The 26,235-nt window shown below is 37.9% G+C and overlaps 4 protein-coding genes across 7 annotated transcripts; 2 read left to right on the top strand and 2 right to left on the bottom strand.

The window, feature by feature from the left end:
- Positions 1–966: 966 nt before the first annotated feature.
- LOC137733860 (probable pterin-4-alpha-carbinolamine dehydratase, chloroplastic) lies at positions 967–2,404 on the top strand. The gene is made up of 3 exons (XM_068473056.1): positions 967–1,401; positions 1,726–1,918; positions 2,063–2,404. The coding sequence occupies exons 1-3, from the start codon at positions 1,057–1,059 to the stop codon at positions 2,152–2,154; spliced, it is 630 nt and encodes a 209-aa protein (XP_068329157.1). The 5' UTR covers positions 967–1,056; the 3' UTR covers positions 2,155–2,404.
- A 1,562-nt stretch (positions 2,405–3,966) lies between these two features.
- Positions 3,967–9,324, top strand: LOC137733960 (uncharacterized). Its single transcript, XM_068473184.1, has 15 exons — positions 3,967–4,220; positions 4,325–4,459; positions 4,554–4,637; positions 4,745–4,816; positions 4,957–5,155; positions 5,720–5,838; positions 6,082–6,474; positions 6,587–6,721; positions 7,002–7,139; positions 7,400–7,555; positions 7,773–8,012; positions 8,128–8,288; positions 8,395–8,509; positions 8,682–8,762; positions 8,986–9,324. Exons 1-15 carry the CDS (start codon positions 4,092–4,094, stop codon positions 9,211–9,213), a joined length of 2,385 nt encoding a protein of 794 aa, XP_068329285.1. The 5' UTR covers positions 3,967–4,091; the 3' UTR covers positions 9,214–9,324.
- A 484-nt stretch (positions 9,325–9,808) lies between these two features.
- On the bottom strand, positions 9,809–15,284 carry LOC137733959 (COP1-interacting protein 7-like). 4 transcript variants are annotated; one of them, XM_068473180.1, is made up of 10 exons: positions 15,014–15,281; positions 14,475–14,618; positions 14,292–14,398; positions 13,800–13,985; positions 13,530–13,641; positions 13,400–13,434; positions 13,170–13,322; positions 10,621–13,043; positions 10,414–10,503; positions 9,809–10,264 (listed from the first exon to the last, which is right to left on the bottom strand). In XM_068473180.1, exons 3-10 carry the CDS (start codon positions 14,360–14,362, stop codon positions 10,194–10,196), a joined length of 3,141 nt encoding a protein of 1,046 aa, XP_068329281.1. In that variant the 5' UTR covers positions 14,363–14,398; positions 14,475–14,618; positions 15,014–15,281; the 3' UTR covers positions 9,809–10,193. The 4 variants fall into 4 exon arrangements, with proteins under 4 accessions (XP_068329281.1, XP_068329282.1, XP_068329280.1 ...); XM_068473181.1 differs by having other exon boundaries at positions 14,475–14,614; XM_068473179.1 differs by lacking the exon at positions 14,475–14,618.
- A 3,840-nt stretch (positions 15,285–19,124) lies between these two features.
- On the bottom strand, positions 19,125–22,649 carry LOC137734023 (uncharacterized). Its single transcript, XM_068473267.1, has 8 exons — positions 22,089–22,649; positions 21,197–21,344; positions 20,938–21,088; positions 20,612–20,737; positions 20,440–20,520; positions 20,129–20,321; positions 19,779–20,049; positions 19,125–19,636 (listed from the first exon to the last, which is right to left on the bottom strand). The coding sequence occupies exons 1-8, from the start codon at positions 22,290–22,292 to the stop codon at positions 19,374–19,376; spliced, it is 1,437 nt and encodes a 478-aa protein (XP_068329368.1). The 5' UTR covers positions 22,293–22,649; the 3' UTR covers positions 19,125–19,373.
- Between the last annotated feature and the right edge of the window lie 3,586 nt (positions 22,650–26,235).

Raw genomic sequence — 26,235 nt, 5'->3', positions numbered from 1 at the left:
GTAATTGAATTCCCAGAGGAAGCTTTCTTCTGTAATCAAACATTTCTACCCACAATACCCTTGTACCTTTCACCAGTAGCGCACCCTCTCCTTCGTTTCTCCTCCGCCGACTTCTTACACCTTGACCACCACCACGACACCGAACTTACACATACCAGCAAGAACACCAAAATTGATTCGACTCATCCGCCGAGTCGACCATTCAATCTCGTCCGTTAGCCACCACAGTGGGTTTTTGCTTTCTGTTTGTCCATAGTCATCCACCACTGACCCATCTTGATCCACACACCGGCAACCCATTATAGCACTTTCCCAGCACAGCCCACCTTATATATGACAATAAGATCTGGTAACAATTCTATCTTGTATTTTGTGTATGATTTGGTGAAGACAAAGGTCAAATATGGTGGAATAGGGATTGGGCGTCATGATTGCAGGGTGAATTAGGAAGTACAATGCGAGTTGGTATTGGCGGATGAGGTGCTTCGGTGGAAGAGCTGGTGAGATGCAGACGAAACAGAGGGTTGGTATCGATAGAAAGAGTTTGTGTGTGGTGGCGGCGGCGGCAGAACGAGGGCTGGTATCGGCCCAGAGAGAAACTGATGGCCCTTTTGTTCTGGCTGGCCCTGTTTTGGAGTGTTTCAATCCAAAAAAATTTATATATATTACCTGACACAAGGATATTTTAGTAATCACATTAATATTCATTCCGATTCATATGAATTAGTAAACAGTTTATATCATTCATATTCTGATTCCATAAAGTTTTAATAAACAGCTTTCATAAGAATCTGATTCTAATTCTACCTCATTTCAATTCATCCTCAATTCAATTTCCTTCATTTTGATTACGGATTAGTAAATGCACCCTTATAGCAAAAACATGATTTCTTAAAATTGAAAAAAAAAAAAAAAAAAAAAAAAAAAAACATAATACCATTAGTTAATGACGTGGGTTTTATCCAGCCACTGAGAACCGACCTTTACCTGGAATCCAAGATAAGCAAACACCAATCCAAACGACCCTCAAAGCAGCACTCTGCCTGCACATCCCCCATGGCCATGGCCACCATCATCCTTTCCTTACCCCATCTCTCCCTTCCAACTCACCGCCGCCACCACTACCTACCCAACTTAACCACCGTTCCAACTCGGGTTCGACTCGGCCTGCGAACTCAGGCTCTGGGCAATGACATGCTGGGGGATTTCGGTGCCAGAGACCCCTTTCCGGCTGAGATAGCGAGTGGGTTTGGTGAGAAGGTGCTGGGCAACGGCAACACCGACCACAAAATCCTCATCCCCAATTTGTCTGCTCTCTCTCTGTCCCAGTTAGACTGCAGCCCCGTCTCTCCCCTCCAGCCTCCTATGGCGGAGGACGATGCCAAGGAGCTCCTCAGAAAGGTCAATTCGATTCTTCACTTACATCCCCATTTTGTATGAGATGCCCATATGGTGTTCGATGAAATTACCCTTTCAGTCTCTGTCTTTTTTTCTTTTATCATAAACGAAAAATATCAACTTCACTTGAGGGAGGGGACCGTTTTGGGTTCTGTTCAAAGTTCAGGACTTTGTGGGTTGTCTGTTTTTTAATACAATACAAACTGCGGGCGCGAGGGGGATTCGGACTTTGGGTGAACATGGCATATCCGCTCCGACCAATATATCTACGCCCGCCCTGCTTCGGTTGTGTTTGTAAAGTTGAAATGTGCCTTTTGTTTTCTGTAGGTTGTTGGGTGGAGATTGATAGTTGGAGAAGGTGGGCTGAAATTGCAGTGCCTGTGGAAGTTGAGAGATTATCAATGTGGGGTTGAACTCATCAACAGGATTTATAAGGTTGTAGATTCTGCAGGGCATTTCCCAAACCTTCACTTGGAGCAACCAAACCAAGTTAGAGCAGAGCTATGGACATCTTCCATTGGTAAAACATCTTGTTACAACGTCTCTACTTTTTTTAATACAAGCGATATTCTAAATTAACACAGGTGACGTCCAATGAGGCTACGTCCACACACGCTTAACTTTAGAAAGTTTTGATTGGGCTAACAGGTAACTTTGATTGCAGGAGGATTGAGCATGAATGATTTCATCGTGGCTGCCAGAATAGATGACATAAAAACATCAGATCTTGTGCCCAGAAAAAGAGTTTGGGCTTAGTGGAAAGCATTGTGTTTGTAATATGGATTTTGTTACAACAAGAGAATGTTATGATTTTCGTATAAATTTTGTGGATTTTGTTTCTCAGCTTTGTGTTTGGACGAGGGATTTTAAGGGGAGTGTAATCAAATGAAGCATTACGGAATTACATATGTTGTTGTACCATAAAAACATGTTGAATCAAGTAGTGCAAAACATTGATTTGTTGTGCAAAACATGGTTAAAATGCGATTCGAAATTTGATTTGGTATTTCGGGTTGCTGCACTTCTCTTTGATACAACTGGACCTTGACGCCCCTCCACACCACCCCCCCCCCCCCCCCCCCCTCCTCCCCCCTCCCTCCTAATTTCAGGGAACACAGTAGCAAGTAACAATGCTTGGCTACTATGAGTAGAATCTTCTACTTAAAATTCTTCGTGTTCTAATACAGAGCTTTGTGTTTATGATCATAACTGTTCATATAATGAATCACCTTATAAATATCATCTCTGCAAAAAAATGAATTAAAACTAGAGAACTTTAACGAAAAGCTCTCGTATTGTTCATTTTAACGAAAAATCACATTTTTACATTAAAAAGTCAATCATGGTACTATTTACTTTACCTTTTATTTTAGAGAGTTAAAACGAAAAGCTCACGGTACTGTTCACTTTAATGAAAAATCACATTTTTACTCTAAAAAGTCAATTTTAGTACTATTCACTTTACCTTTTATTTTGTCCTTATCATTAAAACTCAAAGTTTTCAAGCTATTTTCATTAGTTTTCCTTTTATTTTATCCTTATCATTAAATCTCAAAATTTTCAAGTCATTTTCATTAGTTTTCCTTTAAAACTAATGTTGTTTAATCAACCTATTATAGTAAATACATACTATTCGTAATGCTTTTACTATTTTCGTTCACCTGTTTTTATATAATTGGACGAGGCCTTAATTTTAGTTGATTTTTTGTAAAGACGCTCTTATAGACTGATTTATAATATAAATAACTTAAATCATAAACACAAAATTCTATATGTCGACAAACGAACGATTTTAAGTAGGGGTGGAAAAAATTCCCAAAAATCCCGAACCGAACCGAAAAAATCCCGATCCCAAACCGAAATTCCCGAAATTTTCGGGATGCTATCCCGAACCGATCCCAAAATTTCGGTATGGGATTCGGGATTGGCTTCTCGATATTTCGGGAATCCCATACCGAACCGAAAATATATAATATTAATTATTATATATATATATTATTCTTTTATAATTGATGCTAGTAGTTTCTAATTCATGCTCTGCAACCTGGAATGCCCTACACCTTGCATATTTTTCATGTTTTGTTTGATATTTATGTGGATTTTATTATTGCTGCTGTCATGGCTGATGATTTTAGAAGGCTTGATTCTTTTGTCTCTCAACATATTGCAAAAAGGGTTTAATTAATTTGAATTTTGACTATGATAAAAACAGTCAAGCATGCCAGTGTTCAATTAAATGGTAGTGTGAATGAAATGAAATTCCTAGTTCATGAATGTGTTCTTGAATTATATATTTGAAGAACAATTCATAATTTCATATTTCAATTTGGGATTCCCGATTTGTCCCAAAATCCCGAAAATATTTCAGGACTCCCGAAATTTAGGATTCCCGAAAATTTGGTTTGGGATTGGTCTTCAAATTCTCATCCCAAAAAATTTTAGTTTGGAATTCGGGATACTAGTTTCGGTATGGTATCCCATACCGAACCACCCCTAATTTTAAGTACAAACTCCTACTTCTCATTTGAGTAGCCAACGGCCTTCGTGGTTTCTTCACATCACGTGTGATTTCCAAAAAAAAAGAAAGAAACTGGCTTCACACGTGTGTGAAAAGCGGAGCAAAAGCGGCGTGGCCGTTCGGCGGGTAGCAAATAGCCGTTGGGCGAAGTTCCAAAGCTCAAAAACCCGCTCTCATGGAGAAGCTGAAGTCTCTGGTTCCAGAAACCCTAAAGCGATCGATCGCCGCCAGCACCGCCGACGATCTTCCTCGAACCTGCTCTTCTCTCGCCGATTTTCTCCTCCACTTCGAGCCCTTTCACCAAGTAAGTCGATATCTTTATACACTGAAATTTGCGAGCTTCGAAAAGGAAACAGGAACAGAAGAAATCAGATAAGAAATTGATTGGAATTTGTGGGATTTTATCAGATGGTGAGGGACTTAGCGGACCCTGAAGTAGCTCTCTGTGGAAAGAACATAGAAGCTGCTTTGGAGGCGAAGCAAAAGGGCAATAAGTGCTTTTTGAGAAGTGATTATGCTGAAGCTTTGGATTGCTATACCCAGGTACTTCTGTATTTGAGATTACTTCTCTAAACAGTAGGCATTGCTAATTCTATATTATGTTTGTATATATTTTTCGTTGGCATGGGGCACACAGGCATTGAGAGTTGCTCCTATGGATGTAGATGAAGACAGAAATCTGGTTGCTACTTTGTATACAAATCGGGCTTCTGTGTTGCAGGTAAGTCTCATTCTTTAGATATGTGGGTAATTGTGTATGCACCAAACTTAAAAGTTCAAAGCTTTTTCGACAGATTTCATTGCTTACTGCTATATGTTTTCTTTTAGAAACTGGGTCTTCTGAGGGAGTGTGTACGAGACTGCAATCGGGCACTTCAAACTTCTTCAAACTATGCAAAGGTGAAATGCTTTTATTGTGTTGCGCTATTTCGTGTTTTGTAGCGTGGATTTGAGTTTGACTCCTTTGTGACTATAGAACAAGGGTAACAAAAGGAGTTGCGCTAGTTTTTCCAAATTTACATTTTTTGTATGTGCTGCAGGCATGGTATAGAAGGGGCAAGGCAAATGCTTCTATCGGAAATTATGAGGATGCAATCCGTGACTTGGATGTTGCTAAGGTTCTGGAGTTGTCAATGAGTGGAAAGAGACAGATAGAAAGTGAGATGAAGATAATTTCGGATCAGCATACAAGTATGAATCCATCAGAACAAGATAACGAGAATAACTCAAGTATTTTCGGTAAGATATTAACACTGTTAAGTATTAAAGTATGTGACTATATTCAAATCTTTTGACCTCTGGACTGACAGTCACTGCTCACTTTTGATGAATAATCATTCCATGGTTTCTCAAGATAATTTTAGAGATTGGCCCCAATACGTTTTTCTAAACCCTGTGATTAAAACAACAGATGAATAAATAACAATTTGGAGACATACAAAAGCTACAAATATGAATCCATGTTGACGCCTAACAGCTTGAAATGATATAACTCGCTTGGAGTATTCGTTATTTCATAATATTTGTGTGTCTTACGTTATATTCACTTAAGCTGAAGGATTTTTCACACTTACGTTAGGATGTGGCAGTGGCCAATGGTCTCATTTCTAGTGTACTTTTGTTATTAAAACTCTTAATGCAATCTTTACATGGTTTCCAGTTTTTCTAAGATACCTGTGACTGTGCAGCTTGTTTTACTGGTTAAACTTCGCAACAGTTATTTTCTTTCTAATAAAGCTAGTCGTAACTCATCTTGGGATGCAAGTACTAATGACCTAATTAAAGTACGTTGTAATCCACCAGATGAACTGCGCCAAATGGAATTACAATGTGTCACCACACCAGAGAAAGGAAGGGGTATGACTTCAACCAGTGACCTTCCTCAAGCCTCCTTGGTACATACAGAAGACCCTTTTGCAATGGTATGAACTGACATCTCTTCCATATTTGCTATTATTTACTTTTTAATCTTGTTAATTTCCCTTAATTTTAGATTTTAGTGTTTCAGTCCAAGTAGATTTCCTTTTTATTCAGCTTTTCTTGAATCCTGATGCTATATTTGTGGTGTGGTCCACTGCCTTGTCTTCTTTTCCCTTCCAAAAGGGAGGGATTGGTGCATTTCTGTGCAATACTGATGGATGAAATTTTGGCCTGGTGTTTTGCAGATAATATTAAAGCCTTGTCGGGAAACTCACTGCCACTACTGCTTGAATGAGCTACCCGCGGATAAAGTCCCATGTACATCATGTTCAACACCATTGTATTGCTCCCAGAAATGCCGTATACAAGCAGGAGGAAAAATGTGCTGGGATTGCCCAAGCAATCAAAACATTCTTGAAAATCTGTCAGCCGATCTTAAAAAGTACATTGCAGATACCACTTTAAATGTTGAATCTGAAACAGATACTGAGCACATTCCTGAACATAAACATGAATGTAAAGGTGTACACTGGCCAGCAGTATTGCCATCAGAGATAGTTTTGGCTGGCCGAGTGCTAGTAAAGTCTGTGATCAAAAGAAGAGGTTCCACTGATACTTTTCATCTTAGTGAAATTTCGGTACATATACTTATTATATTGTCCACAGGACTAACTTTCATTTCAATTTATCATATCACTATCTCATGAATAGATTTTACTTGTAGCTAATGACCTCTATTTTTTCTTGCAGGATCTTTCTCATCATTATTCGAAAATGCCTCCAGAAACGAAGTTGGAATTACATATATATTCTGCTGTATTATTATACTGTCTTCAGCATTCCGATGGTTTTGAATTACCAATAAATGGGCTCTCTATTTCACAGGTCGCCTCTCTATCTCTCAGTCTTTCTCTCACTCACTTACACACACACACACACACGTACAAACCCAATGCTCTCATAAATGCAAGGTGCACGTGCAGATCCTAAATTTGTTCATTGGTATCATCACCAAATTATGTTATCATTTCAGAGATTGTAATAAATATTGAACTTTTTTTTTGACATCTGTAAATACTTAGATGACCTATATTTCAAAAGGATTTTATATGTCACATCTTGATTGTCATCTGTTATATGAGGTTCCATTCCCCTGTTGTTGCAGATTGTCATACTTATATCCCAAATTAGGGTGAACTCTATGACAATTGTTCGTATGAAATCCATTGATTATCATGGGTTAGAAGATCAATTTGGAAAGCTTACACCTTGGGGAGAAGGTCTAACTAGTAATATGGAACAGGTTCGCATTTATGGTATGCTTTTGTTTTTATTTGTTCTTGTTTGTTTCTCCTCTTTTCCTGACCATCCTTGCCATCCTTGTTCACTGCTCTTGCGTTGAACGATCTTTATGAAGTGGCTATTTTCATTTGTGACACTTGTGATAATTTATGTAAAAGATGCTTGTGTTGATCAGTTGATCTGTTTATGTACATCGAACCTCAATTCATAAATACTATGCCCTCTGATCTATCTGCAACATTATTTTTGCTACTTATATAGGTCAAAGTAGGTCAAGCAATCTATTTATCCGGAAGTCTGTTCAACCATTCTTGTCAGCCAAACATCCATGCGTATTTCCTTTTACGCACTCTCTTTATACGAACAACAGAATTTGTCGCATCGGGGGTTCCTTTGGAATTTTCATATGGTCCACAGGTATGCCCAGTTACCATTATATTGTTCAGTTTTTCTAATATGGAATAAGATTATGATGTTCTTCCATGAAATGCTATGGTGATGTTGAATCTTGTCAATGAAGGAGCTGTATATGTAATTGTGTATCAATGCAGGTAGCCCTTCCGAAGGGCCCTTTCTACATGGTGAAACACTACAAATTTCTGTTCTTACTATAAACTAAGTTTTGTTTATACAGGTTGGGCAGTGGGACTGTAAGGACCGTGTCAAGTTTCTGGAAGATGAGTACTCATTTCGATGTCAGTGCAGGGGTTGTTTAAATGTGAACTTTTCCGACCTGGCCCTAAATGGTTTTCACTGTGTCAAACCAAATTGTTCCGGCATAGTCTTGGATACCGGCGTTGTTAACATTGAAAGAGAGAAACTTAAGTATTTGCCCAGTATCATCAGCACTAGTAGTGTGGAGCCTCATCTTCAGGTATTGTAAATAACTATATATCTCAGGAATGTATGATCTCCCAAGTCACTTTCGGTTCTTTTCATGTGGTCCTTAACTGAATTTTTTTTATTGATTTTCATTTATGATCGTACAGGTTGAAGAGTTCAATACTGATGAGATCAATAAACTGGCTCCTCATGTGCAACCCAATAATGTTTTCGACATTAATCCGGGCTTTTGTTTAAAATGTGGTTCTTATCGTGATCTGGAATCTTCCTCTGCAGCTGCAGATAAAGCTCGGATGTGCATCAGAAGGTATAACACTGTCTGAAAAGTGGTTCTTATCTTTCCAAATTACCAGAGTGCCTATTTTCTATGTTCACTATGCATGCTGGAGTATTGACTGTTCATTTCTTGACAGACTACAGGATGCAATAGTCTCACAAGATGTTTCTAGTACCGTACTTTTGGATGCTTTAAGTTCTCTTGGTCTGCTGAGATCAACATTTTTTGCATATAATAGGAGCATTGCAGAAGTGAGTTCTGACCACCCTTTACTTCTGTATCTTAGAAATTTATCATCACTAAAATCATTAGGATCTTTAACTCTACGTTTTTATCCGAGGAGCTACTTGGCCATTGTTTATATCATTTGAATGTGCAACTTTTATTTGTATACGGTTAACTAAAATAATTCGACATTTGCAGGCGGAAGACAATCTTGCGCAGGCATTTTGTTTGGTCGGAGAGTTACAACCCGCCATGGAACATTGCAAAGCATCAATTGAGGTAAAATTCCTGTCGTACACAAGCCATATCATCCTGAATTTTATGCATTAGTGTTGATTAGATCTAAATTCTGCAAGGATATGTATTCATAGATAGTTATTTGTGAATTAAAATGAAGTAGATCTTCTTTGGTTTTTATAAAAATATCTCACAAGTCACTTGGTGTATTTTTCTCGTGCATAATTCCAATTGACGTTTTCACGTTCGCGTTGGCAATTGGCAGATCCTGGAGAAGCTCTATAACCCTAATCACATTGTCATTGGATATGAACTTGTGAAGCTCTCATCTCTTCAGTTATCCTTGGGTGACCATGCTGCCGCAGCCAGCATAAACCGACTGTATCAAATATTTTCATGTTATTATGGATCTCATACGTACGTGATTTTCCCGTACCTTCAATTTCTGAGGAGGGAGAAGCACATCAGTTCTTTGGAGGACCAACTCACATGAAAACATGATTCGGTCTGATCTCTTCTGTTCTTGTAAGGACCAACTTCCCTGATTCTGTTGCAATATCTAACTCATCACAGACTGATTAACTTTTAAAAACTGTTGAGAATACTACATGTAGATATAACCTGATCAGTTTCGATGTGTAATTTCTCTTTGAGTCACGGCACCTCTCGACATTGTTGCACGAATTAGCATTCCTTTTGCATCGTCTCCTTCGATTCATAAGCCACCATTTACGTGAAACAAGATGTGAGGTTGCAACCGAGATCTACTTGGATAAGATTTGGATATGGTGTTAGGTTGCAACTTTGATTTTTTTCCAACATGTATGAGAAATTCTTGAGTCTGGACGCCGCGCTAGACGCAAGTTGGTGTGACCGGGGGTGGGTAGGATCAAAATACAAGAGGATGGGGTGGTGCGTGTGGTTGACCTCCGCACCCAAGAATTTCCCGACCGACCGCACGTGTAGATAAATTCTTGGGCGCAAGGATCATCCGCACGCACAAAAAGTCCCAAGAGAAAACTGCACAAAAAGTCCCAAGAGAAAACTGGTAAATGACGTGCTCTTCGCAATTCGGGTGACGCAAATAATGAAGACGAAGTCGGCATTTTACTACGTAATTTTGTAAAGAACTTAGGAAACAGACATCCTCTGTCACAAAGCATTTGTATTGATGCCAATATACGCAAAGCATTCGTATTGATGCCAATGTACCGATCTGTAGTCGCTTTGACATCCGAAGCATAAGGGTTAAGAACAAGAGCTCTGTTTAAATCTCCGAGAACAACAGAACAAGGGCATATAGCATGTACAAAGACCCGGCAACACAGTACTAACACAAGAAAAGAAGTAAAAAGAAATGCCACAAGTATAGGGATGAATGCATCATGCATGCTAGTATGCTACAACGACAGTGAACGAAAAATTGAAGGTTTCGCAGAATCTGACTCCGGTACTCCACATGCGCCTCTAGGATTAGCGAAACTTCATTTCATTTGGTTTGCTGCCTCTAAACGCTGAAAGAGAGAAGAATGACCTTGTTGCAGCTGAAACACAAAGATAGTAGCGTTGGAATCTTATTAAGCGAATTAGAATTGGCGCGTTGAAATTCTGTATGCAGGTGTAGAAAAATTTGCAAGAAAAACAAATCAAAGAAAACGATACTGTGTATACTCTAGTCGCGTGGGAAGACAACCTTTAGTTGCGGGTCCTGCAGCTGCGTCACGGTTCTCTTGTGACTTATGTGAAGAACTCTGATCGTCGAATCTGCTAATATTTGATTGAGCTGCATGCACAAATCCAAAATGTTAATTGCACGAGAAAAAAGACGAACATTCAAACGTCTAACTTTTCACAACTACAATATGAAATACCATCTGCTTTTGTCAAATAGGAAACTTACTAGAGTATGGTTCATAGTTCCTTGTATGAAGCGAAGCCTTTCTGAGTACACTGTCAACATCATCCTCTCCTTCAGAGAAAACTGGCGGACTAGACCAATCAGTCAAATTACCATCTCCCTTGCTCTTCCGAGCAAACTTTAAGAGCCTCTTCAGTCCTTTCGGGGCATCCTTTTGGAACACAATGGCAGGAGGATTTTCAGCATTTCCCCACTCAATATTATCTGGTCCGTTAATTTCCTCTTGCAGCATCTGGGACAAAGAATGACGGACACGAGGACTTGACAGGCCAGCTGGTGCAACATTGGCTGAAGTAGTTACTTGAGATGAGCCGTTGTTACAAGGGGGCATGGCCTGGTGCTCCTCTATTTCCACCCAAGCACTTGGGGAGATGGTTGATTCTTCTTCAGCTTGAACTTGCAATGATGATTCTGCAACATTTTTTAAGTCATCATTACGATCAGGAGAAACTGGGTCAACATGTTGTGTCTCACTACATGTCAGGCTATCATTTACCAGAGCTTCTGGTTCCACAGCATCATTTGAAAGGCCGACTGACACAACATCTGGCTCTTGATGCTGACTCACAGGATCAGAGGCACTACCAATTACCTCATCCTCTTGAGTCTCAATCATATTTGTGCTGTTTCCCAAAGATTCCTCCGAGTGAGGAGAAGCTCTTGTCTTGTTAACAACGGGACCAACACCAGGGCTCGTTCGAGAACCCTTCCGAAGAAACGGTTTTGATTCCACTGGAACTACACTGCTTTTCTTGGTCACCTTGCCGTGCTTTGCTGAAATTATATCAGAATAATCACCAGAGGTTGTCGCTACTTTGGGTTTTGTTGTTTTACCACTCTTTTTCACTGCTTGCTGCTGCTTCTCATTCACTCCCTTTGAGCTCCTGTCATTAGTACTCACAGATTCCTTCACATTCCTCTGTCGCTGCAGGGGTCTTTCCACTTTAGTGCTGGGTGGTGTTGGCTTGGGTTTTTGACGGGTAGGGGTAGTGCTGGTAGAAGAGACCCCAACTGGAGTTCTAGCTGGCGATGCCCCTGTGGCTCTCGGTGTTGGTGTCGATGGCCATGACTTGCGTGTAGCAGGCAAGGGTGATGTTCTAGGCAGAGCCTTCTTTGTAACAGAAGGTTTTGCATTTTCCTTTCTAGGATTTGCAGGTTGAGATACTTTTCCAAGTGATTTTTGGGGCTTCTGCATGGCACTTTTTTTATCAATATCATTCACCTTTGTAGAGGACATTTCAGCTTTCCTTTCATCAAGAATTTGTTGCATGGCTTTGAATTGGGCTTCTTTCTCTGCTCGCTTTCTAGAATTCTCACCTCGTAGTTTTTCATCTCTCTTCTCCTTGTAGTGGTCATAAAAGCCACCTCTCTGTTCAGAAGGAAGGCTTTGATTTCTGGTAGCTTGAGGCTTTGTAGATTTAACAGGCTTCACAGGCTTAACAGGCTTCACAGGCTTAATAGGCTTACTTTCCATCATTTTCATCAGCATTCGGTTCAATTCTGCTTCCCTTTCTCGAGTCCATTCCATTGATGCTGTTGATTTTTGATTACTTTTCTCTCCCGGAGTTACATTAGAGTCTGCTTCATTATCAATTGGACTAGATAATTTTTTCTCAAATTTTCCTTCGTTAACTGCAGGTTGAGGAGCTTCAATAGTACTTTGATCTGTGGGTAAAAGATCAGACTCTGGTTTCACTTCTTCTGAAGATGTTGGCATCTCATCATTTGGTATATCATTGGGAGTCATTGGAACACGGTCTCCAGAGACAATTTCAGATTGGCATTGGGTGGAAGCTTCCCCCAAACTTGAATTCCACCTTCTTAAAACAGCTTTATTTGTACTCGTAGAGATATTTGTTAACGAGCTCCTTTTTTGAGCATCTGCAGCAGCTTGATCTCTTTGTTTGCTTTCGAAAAGACTAATTGCATCTTGAACACTCATCCTCAGTGCATTACTCTCAGATTTCTTATTTGAGTGTTCAGGTTCACCCTCTTCAGAAAAGGGCTTTTCCCTAGAAGGAAAGTAATTGAGGCTTTTAATGGTTAATGCAGCGGCTCTGCGCGATCCAGTTCTCCCTATTTGAATCCTCCGCATTGGAGATGCTGACCTTCTAGGTGTGGCACTTCTCATAAGACTCCGACTTCTTTCTGCAGATGTTTGCTCCTCATCACTTGACTCAGATGACTCCCTGCTTTCAGTTGAACTCTGGCGCTCAACCTGGGCAGCTTTCGCAGGTGAAACACTATATTTTACTGGCGTATCAAAATTCATGGGCTTTGATATCTGAGCACTTCCATTTGTCTTATCAATATTCGCAATTCCAAAATTGCCGCACTTGTCATCATTTTGAGGATCACCACTCTTGCTTTGTTGATACTGTTCTAAAATCTTGAACAGAGCATTCCTGCATTTTCACCACAGTACTGCCTATGTAAGAAAATTTAGCAGATAAATCTTCAAACAACGGATTCTTTCAGAGCAACTAGGAAGCTAAAATACCAGTGCACTTTCTATCAATCTAAGTGACTACCTGAAATCTGTTGTTCCAAAATGTTGAGAAAAGTTTGCTAAATTTGAAATCTCTTTAGAGTTAAACGAGGAATGAGAAGCCTTTTCAACAGCGGTAATTAATTCCCTTTTTAGTGCTGTGAGCCTCAAATCCAAAGCCCGCAAAAGTTCATTCCTGACAGCACAAATTCCTATAGCGTCAGGCTGATGCAACTCAAATGAAATTTTAAATGAAGAATTAAAAGGACTTACTTGGAAGCATCTGATGATGCAATCTCAGCTTCAGACTGTTGACAAAAATCACACATCTTAGTTACCAGATAACAGAATAGTTATTAAACCATACATTCAAACATCAATCTTGAAAGAAGGGAGAAGGGACCTGGCCATATAAAGAAACATGAAACTTTCTGGCTTCTTCCAGTTGAGATATTTCTCCTTCGGTAGCAGTAATGGTATGCATTATTTCAGGTGAACCAGTAATTTGCAGGAATCTGTGATGAAGTAAAACAATTTGTGAATCAGGAAATAAAATGGATAATTTCCAAAAGTGAACAGTTAAAAGAATTGTAGTGGTAGGAATTATTACAAGTCTTTATTATAAACTGAACGTAAAAAGACAAGAAAAATGAAACACTAGTGTGTTTAAAACCTGGTGAAAGTCGACTTCGTGAACCAGGCTGCACCATGCAGGCTTTTAGGAAGTCGAAGTGTGAGGCTGGCATTCGTTCCCTTCCGATGCAATTCATTTACTTCTGGTAAATGTGACAACAGTGGCTCTAGCGTCCCGCCTGCTAACTTTTCTACTTCTCCATCACTGGAAACAAGCGCCTCATACCTAAAGCATCCCTCAACACATTAGTGAAGCAAACTAGAAACAATTGGAATCACCAACGGGAAATTATACATATCTTTCTGTCGATTTATAGGTTTCATGAATATCTTGAATTTTTTATAGAATCCTATCTCCAAAAACTCATTCTAGTTAAAATGATGATCAAAGGTTTCGTAACATTTGTTGCGATTTTGATAATGCACTTAGTGTAGTATATACATAAAGAATAAATTTTTATAATCCAATACAACAGAAGAGAAAACACATGCCCTTAAAAGAACAAAATTTACCGAAAGGCGAAAACCTAACCTGTTCTGGGATGGAAAAATCTGAAATTCAGCGTAGTCCAAGGGTGCATTGGCATCAATCTTCGCCTCCATTCTAATGCGCTTACAACTGAACCGAAGCAGAGCAACCTGTATGGCAAAAGAGGGAAACAGATTTTAGGTAAAACCCAAAAAAAACAACAAAAATGACAATAACTAGAGTGACCTTTGACCGAGTAGAGGTAAAGAGTGTATGCCCAGGCTGCTAAAAAGTAGTAAGCTTTATGCTGCAACAAGTGCAGTTTCTAAGAGAATTTAATCCGGTAGGCGCACCGACAACCCGAAATTCAAAGCATCGTTCTCAGTCTCTCTCTCGCATTTGCAATCACAGTCTCACATTTACTTATCCACATCAAAATTTACAGAAAATATATAAACCATTGCTCAACAAAGTCACTGAAAACTCAGATTCAGCTGAAATTTTTTCTTTTCCGATCGAGATTCAGCTGAAACTTGAGCATTTCATTTACTAAAAGAAAAGTCAGCATTTGAAATTTTGAAAATGCAGATCTAGAAAAATGAAAGTCCTCCCCTATATCTCAGCATCCAAATTATAAACTAACAACCAAATCAGTCAATGATAATCTCACCAATAATCTAAAAAACATTGGATTCATTCGCAGTACATTGATTCGAATCCAAATCAAACAAAAAACAAAGAGATTCAATCAAAATAGTAACCAAAAATGCAGAGGCAATGCTTACCTTTTAGCCTGAGAGATCTGCGAGCGAGTGCGAGTGCGAGTGAGAGACTGAGAGCTCCAATGGCGAAATGCACATGCAGGAGGCGGAGGAAGAAGAAGAAGACCGAGGAGCAACACACACTAGACTTGTAGACTGAAGAATATGAGAAAAGCCACCGCGTTGATTGCTTTGTGTGGACGCTGGAGAGTATACTTGTCCTCCACTCGCCTACTTCTCACGCTCTCACCTCCCTCCCTCCACCTCCTTTTTTCTCTGTGCGTTTCTTTTCCTAATTGGCATTTTTTATCCCCGCAAGTTTGTTTCCTTTTTCACTTCGCTGTCATTTCAGTTTCGAGCATGTTTGACTTTCTAATAACAAGGTAAGTTTGAGGTTGTGTTGGAGAATTCTTCGATACCGTAGATATTTTCGTAAAAGATATTAGGGGAAAAAAATATATGGAATGAAGTGAAGTCTAATTCTGTATTGGAGAAATTCTTAAATTTTAGTTAAAATTGACAGTTTTCATTAATATTTCAAACATATCATTTAAATATCGACAAAGTGTCATATAATACTCCCTAAAGCTTTATTTAAATTTTCACGTTTTTGGATAAATTTCTATCGTTTTCATTGAAGGAAACGGATATCGATATATCCCCTGATATTTTCAATAATTTATAAATTGATATTTCAACCGATACAATATCGTAAACACTGGTTGTAGAAAGTTTATGATATTGGTAAATGTTATTGTGGCGAAGTCTACTAACAATATAATGATGTGTGTCATACATCATAGTTGCAACGTTCTTTTGCCATATAAATTGTTGACTACCATTTTATACAAAGTGAGCTAAGTTTCATCTGTGTACATGTCGGACCTACATGTATTAAAAGAGTGAACAACCATGCGGTCAGTCTTTAACAGAAAAAAAGATAATTTGATAAATAAATATGGTTTAAATAACAACATCATCTTTTAATCTTGTAATCTTATTTATTTAGCAAGCAAGTGTTCTAAAATTGCTAAAAAAAGTTAGATGGTGTTTTTTCCCTTTTTTTTTTTTTTTTTTTTTTTTGGTCAAACGATAGATTTTGTCAAATTAGATGTTAGATGGTAGTTAATTTTGGGTTAATCACAAAAATGTTTTAGAGAGATAAGACGTCACCCCCACGTGGTGGTTGCATACTACCCCATTGGATTTCATGTATTAATATATATGGATTTTATGATTAGGACTTGATTGCAAGTCATACTAAACTAGAGGATTGTTAAGGGAATTATGTTAGAAGTGAGACTTTTTATGAATTATTTGACACTTCATAATTTAACATGAATTCTCGTGCAAATATTATGCAAAAAACATGAGATGACGAAAGTTGATGGAGAGTCTCACTTTTGAGAGAGTCAATCATCGCACAATTTCACGTTAATTTTCTAACTAATATTATTTTTTGTTATTTTAATTATGGCTAAAAGCGTAATAATTAAAATCACAAAAGATAAAGTGAAAACGAGTAATATAATAGTTTTTGTAACTTTTGAGTTTGAAATTCCAAAAGCAACAGTTTTGTTATTATCAGATAGTTGTGCTAAACACATACTACATTTTACCTTTCATCCATTTTTTTTTAATTTTCGACCATTAAATTGAATAAAGTGTATAAAATCAACCGAAAAATGAAAAATATATAACACTAGTCATTCTCATATCACATGCTCGTGTCGTGTTGCTCAACAAATTTAAGGACAACAACAAAAGTAATGTAATAGTTTTTTACCTCACAGTTTAACGTGAATTATCGTGCAAATATTATGCGAAAAACATGAGATGACGAGAGTCGATGAAGAGTCTCACTTTTGAGAGAGTCTATCACCTCACAATTTATCTTTAATTTTCTAACTAATATTATTTTTTGTTATTTTAATCATTACTAAAAGTGCAATAATTAAAATGACAAAAAATAAAATGAAAACGAGTAATGTAATAGTTTTTGTAACTTTTGAGTTTGAAATTCCAAAGCAACAGTTTTGTTATTATCAGATAGTTGTTGTCACATCTGGTTCTGGGCCCTCATCACATCCCGGGCTCAACTCAACCGTAACACAATACTATCCGCTTTGGGCCCCAACCACGCCCTCACAATTTTGTTTATGGGAATTTACGCTAGCAAAAATTCCTAATAGGTCACCCATCCTAATAATGCTTTGGCCCTTTTATCGCTTAATTTCGGAATTCCTACAAAACCCGAAGCCAATGAGCTCCCAAAAGGCCTCTCGTGCTAGGTAGAGATGAGAATATACATAAAAGGCTTACATGATCCATTCTCCTTGTGCTAAACACAAACTTCTTTTTACCTTTTACGCATTTTTTTTTAATTTTTGACCATTAAATTGAATAAAATGTATAAAATCAACCGATAAATGAAAAATATATTACACTACTCATTCTCATATCACATGCTCGTGTCGTGTTGCTCAACAAATTTAAGGACAACAACAAAAGAGGTCGTTTCCAAATTCCGATACGAAGGAAATTTTATATGTTGGTTTGGTGCCATTAAGATCCAACAGACAAGACGAAACGACTACGTTTCCCACAAGCATTATTAAATCTCGTTCTCTCTTCCTATATTCTCATCATCTCTTGCCAAATGTTGTCTTATATGTTGTCACGCACAACCAGTGGAAGTGCGCATATAGTTTCAGCACAAGGACACCTGTAGGTCCGACAGTGTATGACGTAAAAATTTAAAAATACTTACGGATACAAGTAATTTATGTAATAAGATACTCTTTGGGAGTGTGTTTTAAAACAATTAAATGTGTTCTTAAATGCTTTTAGGTTAAAAATAAAAAAAACTAATGAAAATGACTTGAAAACTTTGAATTTTAACGATAATGGCAAAATAAATAGTAAAGTAAATAGTATCATAATTGACTTTTTAGTATAAAAATGTGGTTTTTCGTTAAAATAAACAGTATCATGAGTTTTTCGTTAAAGTTCATTTCAAAATATTAATGTGCTTTTAATAAAATTGCTTTTAATGAAATCACTTCTGAGCAAAAGTGCTCTTAGATAAGCACTTTCAAATGGGTCATGCACAAGGACGGATGCACATTGGGACCAAGGTGGTCCCATGAGCACCCAGAGGTTGGGAAATAATCATGTGAAGGCTTTCTGGAGATCCTATGGATATGCGGCACGGGTCCCTCTTGTACTTATCAAGTGTTTAATGTAATCCCTACTAGATATATCTCGGCGATACTCAAAAGCACTCATAAGATTACTTTAGCAAATATCGATATCTGTTAACATATGTCCAACATGGTTCAACTGACAACAACAAGCCCACTAAATGTTTGATGAAATGTCTCCGTGAATAAACTGAAATTTGGTTGTGCGTTTTGAACTATGTTTTTATCTAAAAACCTTGGACATTTAACATTAAGACCCCTAAGTTAAAATCTTTATTCCGTCACTTGTCATGCATCTTCATGAAGCATTTTCAAGATATTTTTTTAAATAATTAACCGACCTTTTAAAAAATAAAAAAGTCCGGCATGCTTTCAACAAAAGCTCCTACAAGCAGAAGTGCTTCCAACGAAAGTTGTCGCAAACGGCCCCCTAAATTGTTATAATTGAGTGGTGCTGCAGAAGTAGCACGAGCTTGACAAAGGGATCGAAGGTTGGCAAATCGTAAAGCTGCCGATCCACTCATGCCTTGGCATTTCCATATGATGCATGAATGGTAGATATTGCGAGCCTTCTAATCCATGTAAAGTATTCTTCACACACCAATTCCCACTTTATTCCTTTCAGAAAAAGGTAAGAAAAAAGTGAGCTAGCTGTTCCATGTGGTCACACCAATTCAAATTCGGATCACCCTTGACTCCAAAATCCAATGCTTAAAGATCAGGAAATCCGAACCCTAAATTTGTGTGAAGAGAAATATATGCCTTTAGTTTGTGCGAGGTGAGATAACGAATTGAATTATTATGGACCGTTACATTCAATTTGAGCGACCTGAGTGAATCTCTGTCCCACCAATTCCACTTCCTAACATTTCCAGCTCCATTACTGTAACAATAATTGTTGTAAAAAGAGTGCAGTTAAAAGGGAAAAAAAATGGCAAACTCAATTCTACATTTATATTACAGCACCATGAAAGAGTCGCTATAAAATAAGTTCTCAAGCTCAACACAGACACAAGGAACGAATTCGGATTTCAGGCAACACAAAGGGATTAATGGTACACGAGCAAACTAATGGTACAGTTCTAGGGAGTCGTTGCGGTGGGGAGCAGCGCGATCAATTCAACCATCTAGAAGACCAAGAAAGAATCTAATGGACATGGAGAATAAACTCGGAGAAACCATTAGTTGGACCATACGTGAACTAGACCGAGCCTATTGCCCGTGTAAATCTCGTTGCGCTCTTCATCGTAGAAGAGAGCGGTAATGTCTTCCAAGGCTTCTGCAACTGTACTCCTAATTCGGGATGAAAGGGCCCGCTTCTTCGAATTGGAACTGCTACCACAAGACTCACCACTACAAGTGCATTCTTTTTCAGCATTGTTGGTTGCTCTTATCTTAGCAAGGCATTTTCCAGTCAAGATATTGCTGATGTTTATGGATCCAGCTGCAAATATAGATGCAAACACCGTTTCAGATACAAAACAACTGTCACAGAGAGGACTCTCCATCCAATGAGATCCCTGTGGTGGATAGTTGAAGATCAAATTGGATAGAAGACTAGAAGTAAAGGAAGAAAACAACGTTACCATTTCCTTCAGATAATGGATCGTCAGAATCAGCCTTGCAGTAAGAAATAATAAGATCCTGGTCACTAGTAATGTATATGTTATTGGTATTGCAGTCGGGATGCCACAAAAGATGGTCCTCAAACGAAGTCACAAGTTCTCCTCTAAAGTTCCAAACAGCCACGGTTCGATTCCGAAACGTCAGGAATAACTGATTCTCATACAGAAATATGAAGGCTGATGGTGTCATGAATTGAGTTCTGCTTACTTCTGTCATCTCAAAATTGCGAACCTATAGATAATAGCAGTCAGACGTACAAATCCAAACGAATAAATTATAGTACTTCTGCAAGATATCAAGAAGTCCTCACATCGAGAATTTGAAGGTTCTCATTTTCTTGCTTTACAAGAAGCTTTTCGTTGAACTGTTCGATGAAATCCACCTTTTTATTCCGATGAAGGAGATGGTTAAAGGATTTGAGGACAGTACCATCCTCTATAGACAGAATCTTTAGAGGAACATGGCTACTAGCTTTAGTAAAAATCAACAGCATGATCCCAGGGCTATGACAGAAACAAAAGAAAAATTAGAAATCATAAGCGACACAAATGTCCACTAAGCAATAACAAAAGAATTCCAAATACAAATTAGACACACTGTGTAAGGAGGCATGCGAACTACCTGATCTTAATCTCTTGGACATTCTTATCCGATATGGAGTACAACATTGTGTAGTTTTTCAGATCAAACACCTTGTATATACTGATAATAAAATGGAAGCAAAAGGAAGATTAATCAAATCAAGAAGACAATAGTGTATTAGAAAGGTATACCAATAAGACAGACTACTTACCTATCCTGTGCAGAATAAGTAAGAACCTTCCCATTTACATCATCGAACTCTACAAAACCAGGCCATTTCAGTGACTCGGATTCAAAAAGAGCAAATCCAGCATCTGGTTTACCCCTTCTTATGTATCTGGATCATATAATTTTACAGTGCATTCAGAAAGAAATAAAAGAAGATAACGTAAATTGGACAACTACACTGTTGTTTCTTTTGAATTTCTTTTTTCTTTTTTTTTTTTCTTTTCTTTCTTCTTCTTCTGTTTTTTTTTTTTTTTTTTTTTTTTTTTTTTGTGTGTCTGGAGGGGAGGGGGAAGGTCGAGAGAAACGTACTCAATCCTTGTGCTTCTGCATTTCAAAGAACTGAAGTTGTCTGAGGCATAAACCGAAACAGTGATAAGTGAGTCATTGTTTTTATTGTAAAACAAGCTTCTTATCACTTCATCAGGACTGACATTCAGAAAGCATATTCTCTGGTTCGTTTCTGCATAAAACAACATAAACATTACATATTCCCTTCATTGAATATTTATACGTAATAAGATTAGTGCATGCAATATAAGTTCAGAAATACAGATAATACAGCTACTACCTCGGCTAAATGCTGCACAAACACCGGATTGTGCAAGGGCAAACACAATGTCACGTGCTGCTACAATTTCAATAATTTTGGACCTCTTTCGCAGGAAAGGCAGAACCATGGCACAATGACCCTTAGGATCATGCGTATCATATTCCTCCTATGCATCCAAATATCATGACAAGCAGAAATTAGGTATTGCAGACACACACTAACACCACTAGTGGAGAAAAAAAAAAAAAAAAAGGAAAAAAAAAGAAAGAAAAATCCTTCCACACAATTCAAAATTGAAGAGAGCATCCGTACACAACAGCTTGACTGCACAAATTCAATCTCCAATCTTGAAACTCAAAACTTTCTTACTGCATCGTTGCATCTAGGCTTTATTATACAGCATGCTTTCAAATGTTGGCATTAGTAACATGGCATGGACTCCGAACGTGTACTACCAATTTGATGGTAAGAACCTCACGAGGATAAAAGACATATTTGCGCAAACTTAACAGGAAGTACCAACGAAAACAATCACACACTCACGAACACAGAAGCATAAGCATGTTTATGTTGATTGAATTCCACTGAATGTTCCTAACACCCAGATGTAACGCTACGGGGGATTTTCTGGTAGGGGACTTGACAAAGTAATTATCCATTTCTCAACAGCTAACAGAAGGATAAATCAAAATTAAACTAAAAATGCACATAATTCATAACAAAATCCCCTTTTTTTCATGTTTATGTGAGAGGATCTAGCATCCTAGCAATTTAACAACAAAATCCCATTGCTTAACTTCGGTTTTTGAATTAAATGGAGACCATCGAACCAAGCAGGTGAGGTAAACAAGCATCAAAGCCCCAAACTTTCCTTCGATTAAATAAATCAATTAAAAAAATTAAATAGTACCTGGAGGCGGATATTGCGAAACCTCTCTTGGGCATCGCTCATAGTGAAAGCACGGTCGCGCTTGGAGCTGATTTCTCGCCTCTGGAGCTTCTTAACGCTGTTGACGAACCCATCAACCCCACCAATACGAGGTCGTTTCTTCGCCACCACCCTCCTACCGTTGCAAGGCCGAGGACTCGCCGAGATTCTCCTTCCCCCTTCCATCAGTTTCTCTCACAGAAAAACCCGAATAAACTCACTTCAAACCTAGAACCAAATATCAACACATACCTACTCCTCCAATTCCTCACTAATTACGCAATTTCTGACCCTTAGCAGCATCGCATAAACCCTAAAAACTCAGAGAAATCGAATTCGAGAGGAAAATCAAAAAAGCTCTAGGACTTTAGCTACAGAGACACCCACACACAACCCTAATTTCAGAGACAAAACGGCGTCGCCTCCCTCTATCTCTCGCTACGCGGAGCACTCGGAGGTGGAGCTGTGACGGAGAAGGAGATTTTTGTTGTCGGATAGGGGATGTTGGAATGTTCCTAGCTCCGATGCATTTTCAAAAATCTCTATTTTTAGAAAAGTTGACGATAATTACCGACGGCGGTTTTGTGGGCTTTTAAATGAATTATTGGATCAGATAAGGCCCATCCACATCTTTGGGCCAACATTGTTGGATTTCGAATGGTTTTGTTACGATGCCCAGTTCTAATTTGGAAGCCCGACTTGTAACCCTTTGGTTCTCCTTTTTCTGTTTATTTTTGGTCTCTGCTTTCCTTTTGAGTGCTTCGATGAAAAAGCATATAACAGGTGCTACTCCAGAAATCATTTTCGATGACTCATAATGCTCAATAGTGATTTCGTTCGAAGCGCGCGCGCGCACACACACACACGAAGCACAACCCATTTTTATTAAAATTTCAAGTGATGGTTTTTTGAAGGTAATAAGTATTATATTAATTAAATAAAACGAAGAACATCATCTGTTAAGAATACAATTTTATGACTACAAACGCAACAGAAAAACAATACAAACCTACCCCACCACCCCACACATCTATATCTAATAAAATGGAAAGATAACACTCACGAGGACAAAACCTTGCATCACTTTCTAATGAACTTGCAAAAGACGACGCTTCTTTGGCAAAGAAGCCCTGCTATGAGTGTCGTCATAGACTCACAGTCCTTTGGTAGGCAAACAAACAACGAAAGCACAACCAAAACAAAAAAACACACACAAAAACTAAAGTCTTCAAATATACGATTCTTCATCACGGGAGACCCACGCCTAAACAACAACAAAAAATATGCTCACAAGGCCTAAACCGTCCGATCAGGACCTAACACCATTAAGACACACAAAATAAGAATCGTACTATCATCAGAAGACGGTGAGCAACAAGGTAAATAAATTCCAAGTGATGCTTGAAGAAGAGTTATTTCTCTAGCAAGCACTCATAAATTCTTTTATAATTTAGAAACACTTTTTTAATTTTTGCTACACATCATAACGAACGCTTTTGGTTATTTAAAAACGCTTTCTTCTAAAAAGGCGTCAACAAATGCCTTTTAAGTATCTTATGTGGCAATACACAGTCTAACTTATAAATTCCTAAAATACATATTACACATCCACCGAACATTAAAGCACCATTCTAGCAACTCATTCATTGTACCTGAATTCCAAATGACACTTTCAAATTGCATGCGTTGAAAGGGAAGTCTGAGATTTATATGATCCAACATGCATTAAGTATAATGTTCTTTAGTATTTTGTTTTCTCTACTTGGAACTTTGAAGTAATAAGATACTACCACCACTTTGAAAAATTTTCAGCGTGTCAGGAATATGGTTCGATACACCAAATATTATAATACAAGTGATTGTTTTTTTTTTTTCAAGTATCTAACTACTTATATAATAATACCTAATATACCGAATCGTATTTCTAACACATTAAAAAATCTATCCTCCACTTTGTCGTATCAAGAGATATCTCTTTCCCTCTGTGTAACCAATAATTGAACCATACAGTCCAACAAGAAGTTTATTATTATATAAGTCTTCTATGGTGACCTAACATATATAGATAGCTAGATTTCACTATGGTCATCATCATCAACAATTGTAGACTTGTAGGTTTTTGAAACTATAGTGTTGACACATTCAACGTGTCCTAATAAGCTGTATTAAAACAGATAACGATGATATGTCAATTTAACGATTATTGTTGTGTTATCTTACTTGACAACTAAAGAGTGATCATAAGCTAACAAGACTTCTAGTTCTACGAGTTTCGAAAGAAAAAGAACGTCTATCGTTCACAGCCTAACTTTTACTTTATAAAAACGTTATTTTCACTACTTAAATCCATGACCTTTTGATTACAAAGAAGTAATTTTTGTGTCGCGTCAAGACTCGTCCTATAATTACTAACAATTAACATGTAAAATGGGTTTTGAAGCAATCGTATTGATACAATGCAATGAATTGTGTTAACCTATATATATTGCACTAAAGAATGATGAACTCATCAATCTAACAGATACAACGGCAATAGCTTTCCAGACAACTCACATGTACAGATTTGGCTTTGAAATCATCGTGTTAACACAACTCAATTGATTGTGATTAATCGAAACACAAAAATATGAACTCGTGAATCTAGCATCAACAACTTCGTTCACTCACCCGACAACTCACCCGTCAAACTGACAATTCAGTTCTCTGAACACATTCTGTGTATTTCTGGAGGATGGTGGATCCCTCTCGTCCCACTCTATGATCCCAATGTGTGTTGTATGGTTGAAAATGGTTGAGATGAAGTGGAATAAGGCTGGCTGTCCTCCCAGTGGAGGGCTACCTGATTAACCAAGGAACCCCAATCTATCTTCCGGACAACGAGGAGTACCCCTAGCCCCTATCCATTTTTATGCCACGGGGCAATCCTGTGTTCCGACTTCCAAGGACGGCACGGTCCGCCGGTTCCTGGTCTTGCTTTCTATGAATAAGGATGCTCTCCAAATTCTCTTTGTCAAGATTTTGAAAATTCTTAAATTATGTATGTTCATCATATATCGTACGATCAGTTTTTCTCATTACTATTCATATTTAATTTTAAATAAAAGTATTTAAAATAATTTCTGGTCGCACGATGTACGATGAACAGACGCATATTCTCGTAAAGAAAATTTGGAAAGAATCCTCATCGGCTTTCTACCTGTACCCAATAATGCATAAAAACATTGTTGATTGAAGCACCACATAATGGTGAATCACATAATGATAGTTAAGGGAAAACTAAAATGCATTTATGAGCCTTTTTTGCTCCAAAAATAATGAACTGTCGTGGTAAAATCACCATCTAATCCCTTTTACTATAGGAAAAAGCATCACACCATAGTCCTCTACAGCCATTAGCCATTAACTAGCTTTTGTTTTAGACCTTGGCTTTTGCTAAAGTTTGGTTGGATTCTTATTATTCACGCATGCAACACAAGTATGCCTTCGATCATTGTCTGAACCTTTAGATCAACAAAATTATGTTGATCTAGCAATTCAAGAAGTGTCTTCGTAGCACACCACATTATTGTGCAATGCTGAGGGAAATTTTCTCGTGCGATCGTTGTCTGAATCGTTAAATTTGTTAATTTAATAATTCAAGATGTGTTTGTGTAGTTAATAACAATGGTTTGAACTATTAGGACAATATAATTATGTTGATCTAACGATACACAATGTGTTCATATAGCTGGCAATCTCGCCCGCAAATGCGATTAGGGCATCGTAAGTTGAGAGTTGGAAACAAGAAGATAGTTTCAAAGCCCTTCAAACAGGATTAATTTACAAGATAATTAGTTTGGTCACATCAGTTGTCGATTAGTTTATTGAGATAGCTCAAGTACAAAGTGGTCCAAAAATGTAATTAAGAACCTTGAGGTTCGTTTGTCAATTTCTCGCATATATAATAAGCTTATCGGCCTGGTCCATCCTAAGATTTCACCACCACAGTAGGAAGTGGCACTGCATCTAAGTGTGTGCAGATTACAATATAAGTGTTATTTTCTAGTAATTAAGATTCTTTAGGTTCGATTATTATCAAATGCGAGTTTGAATCATATTATTGCTAGCTTATTATAAGGTTAAACTCATC

This window comes from Pyrus communis, chromosome 5 (assembly GCF_963583255.1).
Source record: "Pyrus communis chromosome 5, drPyrComm1.1, whole genome shotgun sequence".
Classification (NCBI taxonomy): domain Eukaryota; kingdom Viridiplantae; phylum Streptophyta; class Magnoliopsida; order Rosales; family Rosaceae; genus Pyrus; species Pyrus communis.
This window is presented reverse-complemented; position numbering and strand designations above follow the sequence as displayed.

Excerpts from the sequence above, each read along its gene's own strand:
- LOC137733860 (XM_068473056.1), top strand. The coding sequence starts at position 1,057 with ATGGCCATGGCCACCATCATCCTTTCCTTACCCCATCTCTCCCTTCCA. Across the intron at positions 1,402-1,725 it reads CCAAGGAGCTCCTCAGAAAG|GTTGTTGGGTGGAGATTGAT; the intron begins GTCAATTCGATT and ends TGTTTTCTGTAG. Across the intron at positions 1,919-2,062 it reads GCTATGGACATCTTCCATTG|GAGGATTGAGCATGAATGAT; the intron begins GTAAAACATCTT and ends CTTTGATTGCAG.
- LOC137733960 (XM_068473184.1), top strand. The coding sequence starts at position 4,092 with ATGGAGAAGCTGAAGTCTCTGGTTCCAGAAACCCTAAAGCGATCGATC. Across the intron at positions 4,460-4,553 it reads CTTTGGATTGCTATACCCAG|GCATTGAGAGTTGCTCCTAT; the intron begins GTACTTCTGTAT and ends TGGGGCACACAG. Across the intron at positions 8,763-8,985 it reads ATTGCAAAGCATCAATTGAG|ATCCTGGAGAAGCTCTATAA; the intron begins GTAAAATTCCTG and ends GGCAATTGGCAG.
- LOC137733959 (XM_068473180.1), bottom strand. The coding sequence starts at position 14,362 with ATGGAGGCGAAGATTGATGCCAATGCACCCTTGGACTACGCTGAATTT. Across the intron at positions 10,504-10,620 it reads GAACTATGAACCATACTCTA|CTCAATCAAATATTAGCAGA; the intron begins GTAAGTTTCCTA and ends TTGTGCATGCAG. Across the intron at positions 10,265-10,413 it reads TGCAGGACCCGCAACTAAAG|CTGCAACAAGGTCATTCTTC; the intron begins GTTGTCTTCCCA and ends TTTGTGTTTCAG.
- LOC137734023 (XM_068473267.1), bottom strand. The coding sequence starts at position 22,292 with ATGGAAGGGGGAAGGAGAATCTCGGCGAGTCCTCGGCCTTGCAACGGT. Across the intron at positions 20,050-20,128 it reads AGAACCTTCAAATTCTCGAT|GTTCGCAATTTTGAGATGAC; the intron begins GTGAGGACTTCT and ends TATTATCTATAG. Across the intron at positions 19,637-19,778 it reads TCCATTATCTGAAGGAAATG|CTGGATCCATAAACATCAGC; the intron begins GTAACGTTGTTT and ends CTATATTTGCAG.